The sequence below is a fragment of the Plecotus auritus genome, assembly GCF_963455305.1.
Source record: "Plecotus auritus genome assembly, chromosome: 2".
In the NCBI taxonomy this organism is placed as follows: domain Eukaryota; kingdom Metazoa; phylum Chordata; class Mammalia; order Chiroptera; family Vespertilionidae; genus Plecotus; species Plecotus auritus.
In genome coordinates this window covers 86,116,484-86,132,775 of record NC_137771.1, presented here as the reverse complement: position 1 = coordinate 86,132,775, position 16,292 = coordinate 86,116,484, and the positions used below count along the sequence as shown (strand labels likewise).

At 46.6% G+C, this 16,292-nt stretch overlaps 1 protein-coding gene across 1 annotated transcript in view; it reads right to left on the bottom strand.

The window, feature by feature from the left end:
* The window catches only part of GFOD1 (Gfo/Idh/MocA-like oxidoreductase domain containing 1), a 111,842-nt gene extending 98,045 nt beyond the window's left edge, over window positions 1-13,797 (bottom strand). The window contains exon 1 of the mRNA XM_080658153.1: window positions 12,823-13,797. Within this exon, the coding sequence (XP_080514279.1) occupies window positions 12,823-13,075 (253 nt within the window). The 5' untranslated portion in view covers window positions 13,076-13,797. The remainder of the gene's footprint in view (window positions 1-12,822) is intronic.
* Between the last annotated feature and the right edge of the window lie 2,495 nt (window positions 13,798-16,292).

The window sequence follows — 16,292 nt, the reverse complement described above, 5'->3', positions numbered from 1 at the left end:
AAGTCAAGAACTATTCAGGGTGGCCTTTTCCTGAAACCACCTCCCAGGACAGCAGAGTACTCGGCAGCAGCCTCACAATCTCCACGAGCTGCCACCTCCTGCTGTTGAACAGCATGTCCACATGTCATGCACTGAGTGTCCCTGTCCAAGGAGAGTCTTTCATCCAGCATTGACCCTTAGACCATTAGGGACTCAACTATGTAACAAAGGGACATGAGTTTCCACCACCATCCGGCACAAACACAAAACCAGGAACTGAGCGAGGCCAGCACACCCTCTCCTCAGCTGACCCTCCTCTCCATCATAGCCTGCCCGGATCCATCGCACAGGGAGCTTTTGTCTTTACAATGTTACCTGTTGACTCGATTTTTGCAGCTCTTTTCACACCCTTTAAAGTGGCCACTTGTGCCCCTGTCAGCGGGGTTCTTTCCAACAATTTTGCAAGCTTTCTCCTTTGCCTGCCCCAAAGCTGTGTCATCTGTCACAGTCACCATGGGATCTGAGGGGAAAGAAAGAAGCAAGTGGAACTATGGCTGATAGGGGTATGGGGCAGGGAATTGCTGAGAAAATAATTTTTTTTAATTCTCAGTAAAAGAAAAAAGTTTACTTTTGGACATTCTTAAACCCCTCTAACTTTGTCCTAAGTTCCGACGGTAGGAAACACAGTTTTCCTGTGTTGCTACAGAACCAGATGGTTCCCTGAAGGCGATTTTACATCACAGAGCCTTCCACATGTTCTTTCTCAATTATTACATTCTAACTCCTCTTCATCTAGTTTAAGTCCCACCTCCTCCAAAATGCTTCCTGGGCCATGCTCGCTCTCAGGAACTCCTCTGTGCCCAGCGTCCAGTCCAGGCAGCACCATTCTCTGCAGGGCCACCTCCTCAGGCACCCATGCTGTCTCTCCTCACAGGTCCCACACACTTGCAAAACAAAAGCTCAGCAGTGACTCCTGCCCTTCTGGAAAGTAGCTTAGCAACAACTCACCACCTATTAGATGAAGCCTTTGCTCTGCTGCGAGGCCCCCGTTCACACACAGATCATGCCTATAAGGGGAATTCTGTTCAAACCCTTTCTCTATTTTTTTCCTTTGTTTTAGTACCCTTTGTTGGTTGGTACTGGAAGTTACCCAGGTGGTTGACCCTTAATCCAATACTGATATTTTGGGGTTACTCAATTGTCTTAAGCAAACACTTCCTGGATTGCAGTATAACGATTCATTCGGTAGTTAATCATATATTTCATTGCATCGTTGTGTTTCTGCAGGCTTATCTTCCCCGAAGGACAAAAATCATATTTTACTCTGTGGGGTATTTCCCACCACAGCTAAGACAGTGCTACAAACATTCAAAGGCTTTTATTAAATAAAAATAAGTGGGGGGAAAGAGAAACACTGTCCAGACACTGTGCAAAATAAGTGACTGAAAGATCCTGGAGCATGTCCGGTAATCTTCAAATTGGAAATTTCTCTCAAAAAAATCTTCCGTGCATTGTCAGGGCCCCAGGCAACGCTGGGGCCCATCATGAGCATCCGCTCACATGGCTGCCTTGCTCTTCTAAATAATGAACCATTTCAATGAATATCTGGCAAAGCTAATTTCATTTGGCTTGGGGGATTATTTCTACTGTATCTGGTCCCAACATCAAAAATAAAGGGAAGCATTTTAAAACCAAAAAATTCTACCCCTGGCTTAACAACTTAACAAAAATCACAAAACCAATGCATACAGCCCAATAAGAAGAAGATAAACCATCCAATTTTAAAATGGTCAAGAGATTTGAATAGACATTTCACCAAACATACATGACTGGCTAATAAGCACCTGGAAAGGTGCTCAACATCATTGTTAGGGAAATGCAAATCAAAATCAGAATGAGATACCACTACACACTCATTAGAATGGCTATAATAAAAAAGATTGACAGTACCAAGTGTTGGTAATGATGTAGAGAAATGAGAATTCTCCTACATAGGTGGTTAGACTGTAAAATAGGCAGCTGCTTTGGAAAACAGTTTGGCAGTTTCTTAAACAGTTAAATATATACATACCTTACAATCCAGCAATGTTAGTCCTAGATAACTACACAAGAAAAATTAAAAGATGGGTCTACAAAAAGACTTGTATGCAAATGTTTACAGCAGCATTATTCATAATAGCAAAAAAACTGAAAACAATACAAACATCCATCAAATGGTGAATGGGTAAATAAAATATGGTATATCCATACAATGGAATCTTGGAATATTACTCAGTGATAAAAAAGGAATAAGCTTATGATACATGAAACAACATAGATGAACATCAAAAACATGCTAAGTGAAAGATGCCAGACACAAAAGACTAAATATTATTTCATTTATATAAAATTTCTAAGAAAGGCAGAGACAGAAAACAGATCTGTAGTTGCCTAGAGGGGCTAGAGGTAAGAATGGGGATTGGCTGCCAACAGGCATGAGGAAACTTTTTGGGACATTGGAAGTATTCTAAAACTTTTTGTATAGATAGCTGCACAACTATATAGATTTACTAAAAAGTCACTAAATCACTTGGTAAATTTTATATATATAAAGTATATCCCAATAAAGCTATTTTTTAAAAGCACTATTAAAGTTGCAAACAAACAATTTGGAACTTCAAAATTCTGTAGCTTCAGTTTCTGGATATTATGGTAACAGATCATCTCAATACCATAAGGTCTATTACATTTGGAAATTGGAAACTTAAAAAACATATCATCCATATCATTTTAATGTAAAGTTATTTTTTTCTGCATTTTTAATGCTCTACAGGCCATTAACAAGTCTCAAAGAAAGTCTAAACCCTAAGGCATTCCAGACTTGCCCAAACTTGAGTGGCCAGCTCCCCAAAGCCCTGCTGACAGGTGTAGAACTGCTCAGGGTGAAGGGTCACTATGGCTCTCAGCAGTGAGGATGTGAAAGCCTTTTTCCCAGCATTCTTTTGGCTTGAGTCTAAACCAGAAAGAACTTCTGCCTTCAAGGTCTTCCTGTGTAGAGGACAATGCTCAGAGATGCTCTCCTAGGAGTGAATGCCCACAACCACCAGCTGAACTCACTGAAACAGTTTCTCCACCAACAAGTCTTTCCAGCCTTACACTTGTGCGACACACCTGCCAGCTATCTCATCGCCCAGCTTGTATAGCCAGGTGGCCTTGGTCCAACCAAAATTTGTATTCGTCAGAGATCTCCAGAGAAGCAGAACCAATAGGATGTGTGTGTATATATATGAAGAGAGAGAGACAGAGAAGTTAATTTTTAAGGAATTGGTTCATGCAATTATGGAAACTGACAAGTCCAAAATTTGCAGGGAAGAACAGCAGGCTGGAGACCTAGGAAAGAACTGATGCTGTAGCTTCCAGTGCAAAGGCAATCTGAAGGCTGAAATCCTTCTTCCTCCAGGGAGCCTTTTTCCTAATTCCTGACTCCTTCCAGGCCTTATGCTGATACTTGAGCACAAAGGGTCTATGCCTCATCTCGGTCCCCTGTTGGCACATGCCATGCAGTAGGTGCTCGGTAAAGGCTTGTAAAACCAATAGGTAACCACAAAACTCCATGGAGTCAATCATGTTTCTCTACTTCCCCATCACATACTTTAAAAATATATACATCCTAAATTTACTAATAAAAGCTATGACAAAAAGATTGCATCATTTCACTGTTTTACTGTGGTCATTATAAAAGCAACAAAATACCAAATGTGTATTTCATAAAGTGGATAAAGAACCTACAAAATCAAGAAATGTCTACATTTGCAAAATCTTCACCTATGTCTGTGTTCCTATAATCAGCACCTTTGTGGAGTGTGACCCAGCTGGGAATGACCGCTCTTAATCCCTCTGCCCTACATTAGAGTGGTTCCCGTAGCATTTTGTGATAAACCCCACACATTATGAGATAACCTCCAAAAAGACTCAGCCAGAAACAGGCATCAGGCGGACACACAGGGACAACAGGGACGGGGGGCAGGGACAGGGTGGCACTTTTCAGGTGGTTGAATGGGAGTTTGTCTTTGGGAGCTTTGTGTCGACAGTGTTCTATCCACCATGTGGACCCTTGAAGCAGAGGAGGCTCGTCTAAAGAGGGATAATGATGAAGCTGACACATGAAGACGAGTAGAACACAGAACAGTCACATTCCCAGAGTTCATGGTTTCCACGTACCTACTGAGGCCCAGCTACATCCCTGCCCCTGAGTTCCAGAAGATGGCCCCGTCATCTTCATAGGAGCATGGTGAGTTCCTGGTAACCCCTCAGTACTTTCTAGACCACATATCTGTGAAGCAAGTACTGGATTCTGAGCTAAGACAACCTCTGACACTTAGCTTATGCACATTCCCTTTTAAAAATAAGAGAACTTATAACTGTATTTTCTGAATCTATCAGGAGGGACTCATCTCTTCTGAAAATTAGGCTAAAGCATTGATCACATTGGGGAGAAGTAAAACTAATGTCTATTGAACTTACACAGATAACTAAAGGGGCATGGCTGGTCTCTACATACCCTCACCCATTTTAATTGTCACACCAACCTATAATATAGGGTCTTTAACTCCATTATGTTGATAAGAAAACAGGCTCAGGAAGGATGTTTACCTCTCCCAATGTCACACAGTTGTCACCTGCCAACCTTTCCTATCATTGGTTAGTCTTATGATTCACAACACCTTATAAAATGATGCTCTTTGCCAGGCCACAATTGTCCTGCATCAAAATATATAACTAATTACCTGTGTGTAACCCTTAACCAGTTAATTTAATTAAATTTTGAATTTAATTAAAAAAGGATGGCTATCATCAACAAACAACAAGTGCTGGCGAGGATGCGGAGAAAAAGGAACCCTGGTGCACTGCTGGTGGGAATGCAGACTGGTGCAGCCACTGTGGAGAACAGTATGGAGTTTCCTCAAAAAACTAAAAATGGAGCTCCCATTTGACCCAGTAATCCCACTTCTAGGAATATATCCCAAGAAACTAGAAACACCAATCAGAAAGGATATATGCACCCCTATGTTCATAGCAGCACAATTCACCATAGCTGAGATTTGGAAACAGCCTAAGTGCCCATCAGCAGATGAGTGGATTAGAAAACTGTGGTACATCTACGCAATGGAATACTACGCTGCTATAAAAAAGAAGGAATTCTTACCATTCTCAACAGCATGGATGGATCTGGAGAGCATTATGTTAAGTGAAATAAGCCAGGCAATGAAAGAAAAATACCACATGATCTCACTCATTTATGGAAAATAAAGAACATTATAACCTGATGAACAAAAGGATAGATGCAGAGGCAGTAAAGCACCGAACAGACTGTCAAATTACAGCAGGAAGGCTGGGGAGTGCTGGGGAGTGCTGGGGAGGAGGGGAAAGAGATCAACCAAAGGACTTGTATGCATGCATATAAGCACACCAATGTACACAAGACACTGGGGGGGTGGGATGAGGATATGCGACAGGGGTTAGGGGAGGCTGGGGGAAGGTCAATGGGGGGAAAAAAGGAGATATATGTACTACTATATGTAATATTTTAAACAATAAAAAAAATAAAAATAAATTCCCTCCTAAAAAAAATAAAAAAGGTCCACCGCTTGCGTCTATAGACACTTATGGCGTACAAATGGTTAACACATGCTATTTACTTCCACTTTTTTTTTGGTTCATCCAGTTTCAGGTATCAAAATGTCCAACTTCTTCATGTGGCTTCATCTCACTCCAGTTTAAACTTCTGCACAACTGTACATTTTCAAAGCCAGGCATCATCAACAAAAATTATCATTCAACTGCACCTAATTTCAATTAGATGTGATGAGGTTGGTGAAGCTTGACTTTTCCTAACAGTAAATAGAGTTGTTTCTTTCATTTACATAATGCCTTGGGGCTTCTTCAACTCTACAACAAATCAGCAGACCAAAATCATTTCCCTCAGTGCTCAGGGGCTGAAATCGCCTTGCCCACACAGTCTTAAGAGAGAAAGAGCTCAAGAAGAGACTTCAAGGAAGAACTAGAAATGCAGGGTTTGCTGGGATTTGAGAAGGGTTACTCTCAAGTCCAAATGCGCCGTTTCATTATCTCACTGCAGCCATATCTCTGCTAGTGTGGCAACCATGACCAGCAGGGCCCTGACTCAACCCGGTTTCCTCCTGCTCTCTCACCCCTGTTCCAGAGGCCCTCCTCAATCTTGAGCAATTGCTGCCACTGTGAAGTAGGACAGGAAAGGGTGTACCGCTCCAGGTCCTCAGCTAACGATGCCAAACAAGTTGGGGCAAGATCAATGTGCGGCCATATCAAAGCTCCGTGAAACCCTAAGCCTTATTCTCCCTCCCAAAGGAGCCTTCCATCCCACGGAGAGGCTTCCCCAAGAGCCTCTGCATTACTGTCTCCAAATATCAGGGCAGAGACCATGAAAACAGATGTGATCACATTACACACAAAGACAAGAGGCATTTTAACACGGTTCCCCTGCCAGGTTAATTACTCACAGTAGAGAACTTCTTTTTCCAGGGGCAGAGAGCCATCACATCTCTGTCTGGCTGCTGCAGCCTCCACATCATCTGTGAGCTGGAGAGAAATTCTGAATCTCAGGTCCCACCTGGAATCTGCTCAACCTTTGGATAAGATCTCCAGGTGCTGTGACTGCATGTTAATGTTTGAGAGGCACTGGGCTATTGCATGCAGAACAAAAATGTTATGTACTGACTGACACATCCTGTTTATAACCTTTTGCCTTCCCCAAGCATTCTCTCAATGAAAAAGCATTCAGCAAATATTTCTGGAGTGCCTACGAGGTGACTGACTCAGTGCCTGGCACTGTCTGGGGAGATAAGGTCTCCCTGGTGAGCAAAGCAGACAAAGGCTCTACAACACAGTACTTGCATTCTAGCTGGGGAGACAAATAGCAAATAAGAGAACAAGCAAACAAATGAAAGAGATCATCACAAACTGTGATAGTGTCACCAGGAAGGTAAAGAGGATGACAGAGGTATAATTGACAGGTGGGGTGGAAAGATTTGTTTATTGGAAGGGGAGGATCCAGAAGAGCCTCTCTCCCAATAGAACATTTAAGCTGAAACTTGAAAGTGAGAATGTGTGAAGGAGAAGCTTCAAAGGAGTGAGGAAGAACCTTCCAGACATGGGGATGAGCCAGTTTGTAAAGGCCCAGGGCTGGGAAAGGAGTTGGCGAGTTTGAGGAACAAAAAGAAGACCAAATACCTGAAGGGTAGTGAGCCTGGGGGAGTGTATCGTTGCTGAAGAGGTGGGAAAAAATACTAGGTAGGGCCATTTCAGACCAAGTGAGTCTGACAAAGAACTTGAATGTTGCTCCAAGTGCTACAGGAGCCCCTGAAAGGTTCGGAACAGGGAATGACGCAGTGTCCTCCATATAGCTGTTCTAAAGAGAACAACCTGATTAAGAAACAAGAGTGAACGTGAGGAGGCAGCTGGACGGCTCATTGCATAGCCTAGGTCAGTGGTCGGCAAACTCATTAGTCAACAGAGCCAAATATCAATAGTACAACGATTGAAATTTCTTTTGAGAGCCAAATTTTTTAAACTTAAACTATATAGGTAGGTACATCGTTATTAACTTAATTAGGGTACTCCTTCAATCACACTGTACGTGCGCACCCACACGTGGTATTTTGTGGAAGAGCCACACTCAAGGGGCCAAAGAGCCGCATGTGGCTCGTGAGCCGTGGTTTGCCGACCACTGGCTCTAGGTGGAGTAGCCCATTGCAGGAAGAAACAGAGACATGTTTTGACTGACCCCAAAGGCTGGCTGGGGAGCGACGCTGGGCCCTGCACACCAGGCAGCTCTGGATACAAAGGTGAGGCACCTGTCAGTCAAGGGGCTTGGAGAGAGGCCCACAAGGAAGTCTGAGATAGCTGTGTCATCTCAGGTGCCCCTTCATTTGGCACTGTCTTTGTTAAATGCAATGAGCACATGCTTTTTGACTAGCAGTTCACATGTCTTTCCTACAAGGGGATTGGTGTGCGTTCATTACGATGTTTGTATAAGTAGAAGATTAGAAACAACCTCAATGTTGAGTAATAGGGAACTGGTTAAATAAACGTTGATTTAGCCATACAATAAAATATTATGCAGCCAAAAATGAAAACAAGGGTACTTTCACATTCTGAGTTTTTGATGTATATATGCTATCTAATAAAAGAGTAATATGCAAATTGACCATCACTCCAACACACAAGATGGCTGCCCCCATGTGGTCAAAGATGGCTGCCCCCATGTGGACACAAGATGGCCACCACAAGATGGCCAGCAGGGGAGGGCAGTTGGGAGGGACCAGGCCTGCAAGGGAAGGCAGTGGGGAGCAACAGGTCTGCAGGGGAGGGCAGTTAGGGGTGACCAGGCCTGCAGGGGAGGGCAGGTAGGGGCAATCAGGCTGGCAAGGGAGCAGTTAGGCATCAATCAGGCTGGCAGGGGAGTTGTTAGGGGGTGATCAGGCTGGCAGGCAGAAGCGGTTAGGGGCAATCAGGAAGGCAGGCAGGCGAGCAGTTGGGAGCCAGCAGTCCTGGATTGTGAGAAGGATGTCCGACTGCCCATTTAGGCTGGATCCTACCAGATTGGAGAGGGTGCAGGCTGGGCTGAGGGACATCCCCCTCGTGCACGAATTTCGTGCACCGGGCCTCTAGTCTATATATATAAAAGTCTAAGTGACTGTTATGACCAGTCGCTATGACATGCACTGACCACCAGGGGGCAGATGCTCAATGCAGGAGCTTCCCTTTGGTGGTCAGTGCACTCCCACAGCCAACCTCCCGCAGTCCCTCTCCCTGGCTGGCCGGCCCTGATCGCCCCGATCGGGACTGGGCAAGATGGCCCAATTGGCCCGATCACCGGCCAGGCGGAGGGACCCCACCCATGCATAAATTCGTGCACCAGGCCTCTAGTATTTGTATATATGTATGTATATATAATCTGTATATATACTAGGATGTTACCAATTCCAAAAAAAGATTTTAAAATTCTCATGCATATATTTGCCAGTACACTCTTTGAAAACCTTCAAAAGGAGACATAAAAATGGCCTCTGTTGAGGACAGGCACTTAGGGACACATACTTCTTTCTCACTGTGTATTTTTATAGCATTTGAAATTTGTACCATGTGAATATATAACCTATTTTAAATAGCTAAATAAAATTTAAAATTTAAACAATGCATTAAAATAGATGAATAAGATGGGGGCCCATGGTGCTGAGACCACAGAAGGCTATGTAGGGGACAGGACTGAGGGGGAGAATTCTAGAGCAGGTAACACTGGGACTGAGTCTTGAAGAAAGAACAGGCATCCATCACCAACATAAGGCGGGAGCATGGTCTGACAAAGGCATGGACATATAATCCAACAGGGTCCATACAAGCAGTAGTCTGTTTAGCTAAAGTTCATGGGTTCCAGAAAAACCAGCAGTTCTTGCAGTTATGTCAAAAAGTTGGGGCTTTTCCCAGAAGTGATGAAAGGGTGGAGTAGTGACATGATCAGGTCCACAGTTTCTTTTTTTTTATTCTTCTTCATTTTTATTTATTGATTTTTAAAGAGAAAGGAAAGGAGAGGGACAGAGAGAGAAAAACATCAATTTGTTGTTCCACTTATTCATGCATTCATTGGTTGATTCTTGTATGTGCCCTGACTGGGGGTCGAACTGGCATCCTTGGTGTATGGAGACAATGCTCTAGCCAACTGAGCTACCCAGCCAGGCCAGGTCCACAGTTCTTCAAGATAATTCTGGCAGCAGGGTGGAAAGTGGACAGAGGCACGGGTGGGGAGGAGCCAACTGGAACCTAATTCACAAACCAGTTAAGGACCTCTTTCCTTTTATGGAAGAAGCAATGATGCAGAAGAGGGAACAGAGACAAGAGGGATTAGGAGTTGGCATCAACCAGATTTAGGAATTGATTCCATGGTGGGGGCGAGGGGAGGTAACAGGAGTAGAGGATAACTCCAACAATCTCACCTGGCTACCGTTAACAGAGAGAAGAAACTGAGGCAAAGGAGCAAGTCTGGGGATAGAAGAGGAAGAAATAAGTTCCAGGGGAGGCAGAGTGATGGGTTCAAATCTCTAGGTACATGTAATTGAGCAGTTTGACTTAAGTCTCTGTATTTTAGTTGCTTCATTTGTAAAGTGGAGCTAATACCTATCTGAGAGGATTATTTTAATCATGAAATGAAATGTTTTATATACAGGACCTACCACATTGCCTGGCCCATAGTAGGTACTTAACAAGAGGCAGCCCTGGACATGGTAGAAATTATACATTATAGAAAAGTCTCTACAACAGAGAAATGTCTACTTCACTAAGGTAAAGATTTCAAGGAAATTTTTAAAAATTAAATAATGTTGTTATTCAATTGATTCCAAGCTTTATTCATCTAGGTCCCTCTAGATTCTAGGATATCTAGACGAACCCCTCTCCTTGACAATTCTGGATATAGACAACAGGTCTCTCACCATTGCTGGGCCCAGGCTTTTGCTAAACAGACAATTCACCAGGACTAGTCTAGATTGGCTTGTTTCAATTCCAGACAAACTCTAGCATCTATAAACCCCCAACGGCCAGAGACCATTGGATAACTGTTCGGGGGTTTTCACTTCCTGTGTTGCGTGTGACAAACCTCTTACCGTGACAGCAAAGCAAACCCAGACTACTACCTGCCTGGTACTCGCAAGCACAACTCAAAGGAGAGGACCTCCAGGGCATTTCCAGTGAAGATGAAGTCTGGAATGAGACTACACTCCAGTCCCCTCTAAATCCGATGCCCCCTAATTCTATGATCACAGATGACCTCAAATTACCTGCAAACTCAGAAATTTTAAAAAGTCCTATGACTTAACATGAAGACATGATCAAAGCCCTATTCCTTAAGTCATGAGTATTAAACCAAGTCTATTTCCTGTGCTTCTTACACTTGATTTTGAAGATGTTCCTCACATTAGTCTTGTCAAGAAAAAAAAAATCTTAGGGACTTTTGAAAATAAATATCCAGAAATATATAATTTGTGCTTCTCTTGAAACCAGTACCCCCACTTCATGACCTAAGTACCAGTGATGGTCAGAAAACAGAAACATCCTTGTTCCCCAAATCGCCACTGTCCTAGAGAAAAGCTCTAGGGCTGCTCCATGGGTCTGACCTGCAGGACTGTGCTGCCCTAGAGGGAGAAGTGATATCAAACATGATCTTTCTGATATGACCAGTCATATGCCCTCTAGCAGACAAGGGGCTCAATATGGACCTGTTTTATACTAACTGCCCAAACAGATTTATATTATAGGATGGTTATAATCTATTTGATATGCACAGAGGTTAACTACCCAGCACATACGTTATATAAAACAGAAACAAAATATTAGCCAGAATCCAGTGACACTCAATTCAAGGCCAAAGAAACCAAGCAACAAAGGTCAGAAGCATAATAAAAAGTAACCTGAAAACTGACATCCTTGGGCAGCCTATTATATCAGACGTCCCATCTGAGTTAATAGCAGAATGGCCTGACAAGAATGGTGTTTTAGGGAGAGTTCTACATTCTGGTCATAGGTCTCTGAAGATAGAATCAAAATATATTTATGTTTCACCTACCCGAAACCCCTACCTGTTTTTAAAAATAAAACATTCCATCCAAGATTACATAAATTACCATTGGTTTCTGGGTGCCTACCAAATCTTCCTCTGTAATTTTTCTGTCATGTGACATCCTGTGCTTTGTCTCTTTCCTCACTAATAAAATTCCAACACTTTTCCTGGGAGAGTGAGGACAAGCTCCCTGGGATTGTCTTAGTAAGTCTGAGTGAGAACTGCTGATGGACAAAACAGTTCTTTCTCTGGGGATGGCAGACATGCTGGTACCGTACTCTGAGATTGTTCAGACTGCCTGGGTTGGGTGGGGGGACCGGATGGTGAGGGGTGGTGAGCTCATCCCCAACCCACTCGTCAACACCAGCCCTGACGGGGATTATTGCTTGCCTCCACGTGAAATCGGCTGCGTGGGGCCTTTTCCCACACAAAGCCTCAGTGCCTCTGGAACTACTGCGCCCATGCCCTAAAAACTGAAGATCTATGACTCCTAATCTGCGCAGTAGACTATTCTGGGGTGCCGCACTCGAAAGTTAAAACTCTCTGGTTTATCCAAACGAGTCTTTATAACCTATGAACCTCCCAGGTTCATAAGACGTCCCAGGAGATACCCCCAACCCCTGACATCCAACCACTCCCGCTATCCTTGCTTTCAGCGAAGACAAGATAATTGTCAGACGTTTAATTTCACACTAAACTAACTCATAGAGGAAAGTAGCAAACTACCCTAGCAGAGAGCCACAGCTGCTAATCGTCAGGTCTACCGCCCCCAGGAAAACCATAAAGGTGTGTGGGGCCCTTTATTCAGGCGTTCTGTGGCGCGCACTCGCCTCTCACAGGCGCGCACGCACATACTCGGGCACTACACACACGGCTGGGGGCTTCGTTTTCTCTCCCTCAGAGCAGCCATCCACAGTCCTCTACAGCTGATGCGCCTCATCCCCCATCCGCGGAACATGCGCCTCCTACAGCCTCCGCGCCGCACACGTGGGGAAGCGCGTCCAGGTGGAGCCAGAAGGGCGGAGGGAAGCAAAGAGGCGGGAGGGCCAGGGATGAGGACGGAGGGCGCCGCGAACGGAATGTGGGGTCTCAGATGCTCGGGTCAGCGTAGATGCCTTGTAAGCTTCTGGGAGGAAGAGAGGGAGCGAGGAGAAAAAGCAGCGGGAAAGGCAAGGAGATGAGGCAGGAGAGGAGGTGGGGGAGGGGCCACTCACCCAGGGTTTTGACAGCGATCTGCCTGGTGAGGGGCGGCGGCAAGTTGATGCACACTAAGTCCACGTCCTGATGCAGCAGCACCTCGTCAATGCGACTCGTATAGAAGGGAACGCTCATCTCTTTGGCCAGCTCCTCCGCTTCCTCCTGTGTGCGGCCCCATAGCGCCTTCACCGCGAAACCCTCGTCTTTCAGCAGAGGGATGATGACTCGGGCGGTGAGGCTGGTGCCGAACACGCCCACCCCGGGAAGCATGGCTGCTCAGGTCCACCTGGTTCTGCTTTAGCTTGGCTCTCCAGTCCAACACGCGCACGCACACCCCTCTAGCCAGTCCCGCACCCGGCTCTCCACGGCGCGCCAGCCGCCGTGCCCTAGACAAGGCGCCCGGGTGCCGAGAGCACACCCAGCTGCAGGACAGAGCAGTCTCGGGGCGCTTCAGTGCAGGGACTGCAGCAGTGTCCGCCACGCGGGGCTCCCGTCCTTCCCGGAGGCGGCGGCAGAGACCCACCCAAGGCGCCCGAGGCTCCGAAGCGCCGTGGAACCTCGGCTCAGGCGGCACCTCCGCCGCAGCGCCAGCCGGCTCCGTGCGCCCCACGGAGGCCGCTCCATAGCCGGCTCATCCCCGCACACGCGCCGCTGCAGCCCGGGACTGACTCTCTCCCGCGTCTTTTCCGCAGCCGGCGAGTAGCGCACGCACAAGCCTCTACACGCTGCCAGCGCCCGGAACGACTGGGCTTGCGGGGTCCCTTTTCTCTCCCACCCCTCGCCTAGAATGAAATAATTCAGCGGCCACCAGGAGGCCGGTAAGCACGCGGCTCCGAGGGCGTGGGGCGCGGATCTTAAACTGCAGCGCGGCGGTGGCAACGGCAGAGGCCACGACCCGGCGCCAGCCTTCTCATTCTGCTGCCATGTTCGCTCGCAGTGCGGCTCCGGCGTCCCTGGCCCTGGCCGGCTAGGCTCCGGGATCCCGCGGGGACAAGGGCGGAGTTGGGGAGTTTGGCTGTCAGTGGCCGGGTGTTCCTGCACCGCCCCCGCCGCTGCGCCGCGCGCCATTGGCCGCTGCGCTCGGCCCCCGCCCTGCCGTCGCCGCCGCGGGCTTCGGGTGCGCGCAGCGCTGGGCCCAGGAACCTAGTCCAGCTCCTCCCTGGCCCCGCCTTACTCGCCTCCGGCCCTTTAGTTTCTTCCTTTCTTTGCCCTCCACCACCTCCTTCCCCTCCTCGCCTCTTTCCAAACCCCGCCCCAAGCAAGCTAATAAATTTATCAAGACAGGGCGTGCCCGCACCGACGCGCCGCGGGTCCCCGAAAAGACCGCCGCAGGTTCCTGCCGGAGGAGGCCTGGGGATCCAATGTGGTGTGAGCAGCGGGTAATGACAGCCTCTGTTCCAGGAGCTTTCTCTGCGTGCGGGGAACCGTGCAGGGAAGCTTTCCAGGCATTCTCTTTTAATCCCCTCACCATTTAACCGATGATGTAACAGTCTTGGGAGGGTTTAGGGACTTGGACAAGGTTACACAACAGGTAAGCAACTGGCTTGGGATTAGAATCCAGGCTCCAGAGGAGCAGAGAACTGGACAGTTCTCTCTCCTTATAAAAAAGCCCGCTCCAGTGGTGCGCCACCCCTGAGTTCGCGCGCTCCTGGCCTAGCTGCCCTCCATCCAATCTATCTCCACAAGCTCTGCTTTCCTCCCGAGGCCGGCCCCTGTGTAGACACTTGTGCTCAGTGGCCACTTCGGGGCAGGGGTCCCGGAAGCGGCTGCCGTCCATGTGTGTCTGCATCTCGGTTTAGAGAGCTAGGAGTCACTCTGACCAGATGCCACACTGGCCTCCACTCCCTTCCCAGTACCCGTTTTCTTCTTGGGTCCTTGCCAAGGTACCCCCTGCACATGTCTGATTTCCCGCCATTTTCTCAGCCCGTATCTCACTGCCTGCCTGGCATGTAGTAGACAACAAACATTTGCTAAATAAATGAATGAATATTCGTTGAATGCCTGCTTTGTGCCCACTTGGTGCTGGGAGGGGGACCCAAAAGTGAAAGGCGGAGAACCTGGGGTCTGTCATGTTATCTCTTCACCACTCAGCTCAAAATGGCACATGATCTGCTTCAAATCATGAGTGGAAAACGTGATAAGTACTTGCAAGCCTTTAAAATAACTTGTAACAACTTGCATGAGGCAGGGCACATGGAGAGAGCAAAACACCAAAAAAAAAAAAATTAAAAAAAATAAAAAGCTTGTGTGTGGCAATGTGGGGAGGAGGCTGACCTCAGGCATGAGAAGAAAGGCACAGAGGACAGTCAGTGCTCTGGGTGGCTACCAGCGGCTTGGTAAGTTCTCAGACCAAAGGAGGTGTTGCCACCAACACTGACAGGCTTCTTTTGAGCAGTTTGCAAAAAACCAAGCAGGAATGCCTATTGGGGCAGGGCTGCAGGCAATAGTGTTAGACATGGGCACCTCTTCAGTACACAAGAGGCAGGATCACATGTCAGCGATGACGCTGCTCACTGGGCCCAGGGAATGTGGAGCTTGGCATTGAGGTTAGACGCAGAGCCAGAGCACCAACATTGACTCCTGGCTCTGCCATTTATTAGCTATGGGACCTTAAGTTTCTTCACCTCTCTGTGCCACAGTTTCACCTGTAAAATCAGGTAATGATGGTCTACACCCCAAATGATTTTAGAGAATTATGTGGGTTAATTTTTATAAAGACCTTAAAAGTGTCTGGCACATAGTAAACACTACATAAATGTTAGATAAGCATGAAGAGCAGGTCTGTTACCAACATCACTTCTTGATCTGGGGACAGTTGTATAAGGGCAGCAATATCTAGCCAATAAGAGGGAGTTTTGTGTTCTTTTTAAAGGGAACTCTATTCCTAGCTTCAATGTGAATAAATAGAATAAACCTTCCATCTACATAATATCAAAAAAGTGATCACATTTGATTCTCATTAGAAGTGGATAAAACAAACATCATCTCCATTTCATAGGAGACAAAACTGAATCCTGGTAGCAACTCAACCAAATGGATCCAAAACAAAACACTTCATTTTCAGTCCTCCCCCTGCCCCCAACTGCTTCTCCCTCAGTGGTTCCCATCTCAACAAATGGCACTACCAGCCCAGCTGACCAAAACCTTGGAGCCATGCAGGACTTCTCTCTGTCATAGCTCTACAACCAGGCCTCCATAGATCCTGTCTGCTCTGCTTTTAAAGTGTGTCCCGAGTCCATGGTGAGAATCCCTAGTCACCATCATCACTGTTTGGACCACAGCAAACTCTACTCTACCTGCTGCTATTCGTTTCCCTATAGCCCACGTTCTCTAATCAGCAGCCAATGATCCTTTAAAAGATAAGCCCAGCCTGAGCCACAATCTGAACTAGGAGCTCACAGTTTAATTCCCAATCAGGGCACATGCCTGAGTTGTGGGCTCAATCCCCAGTCAGGAAAAGGCTGCTCCATTAGGGCATACAGGAGGA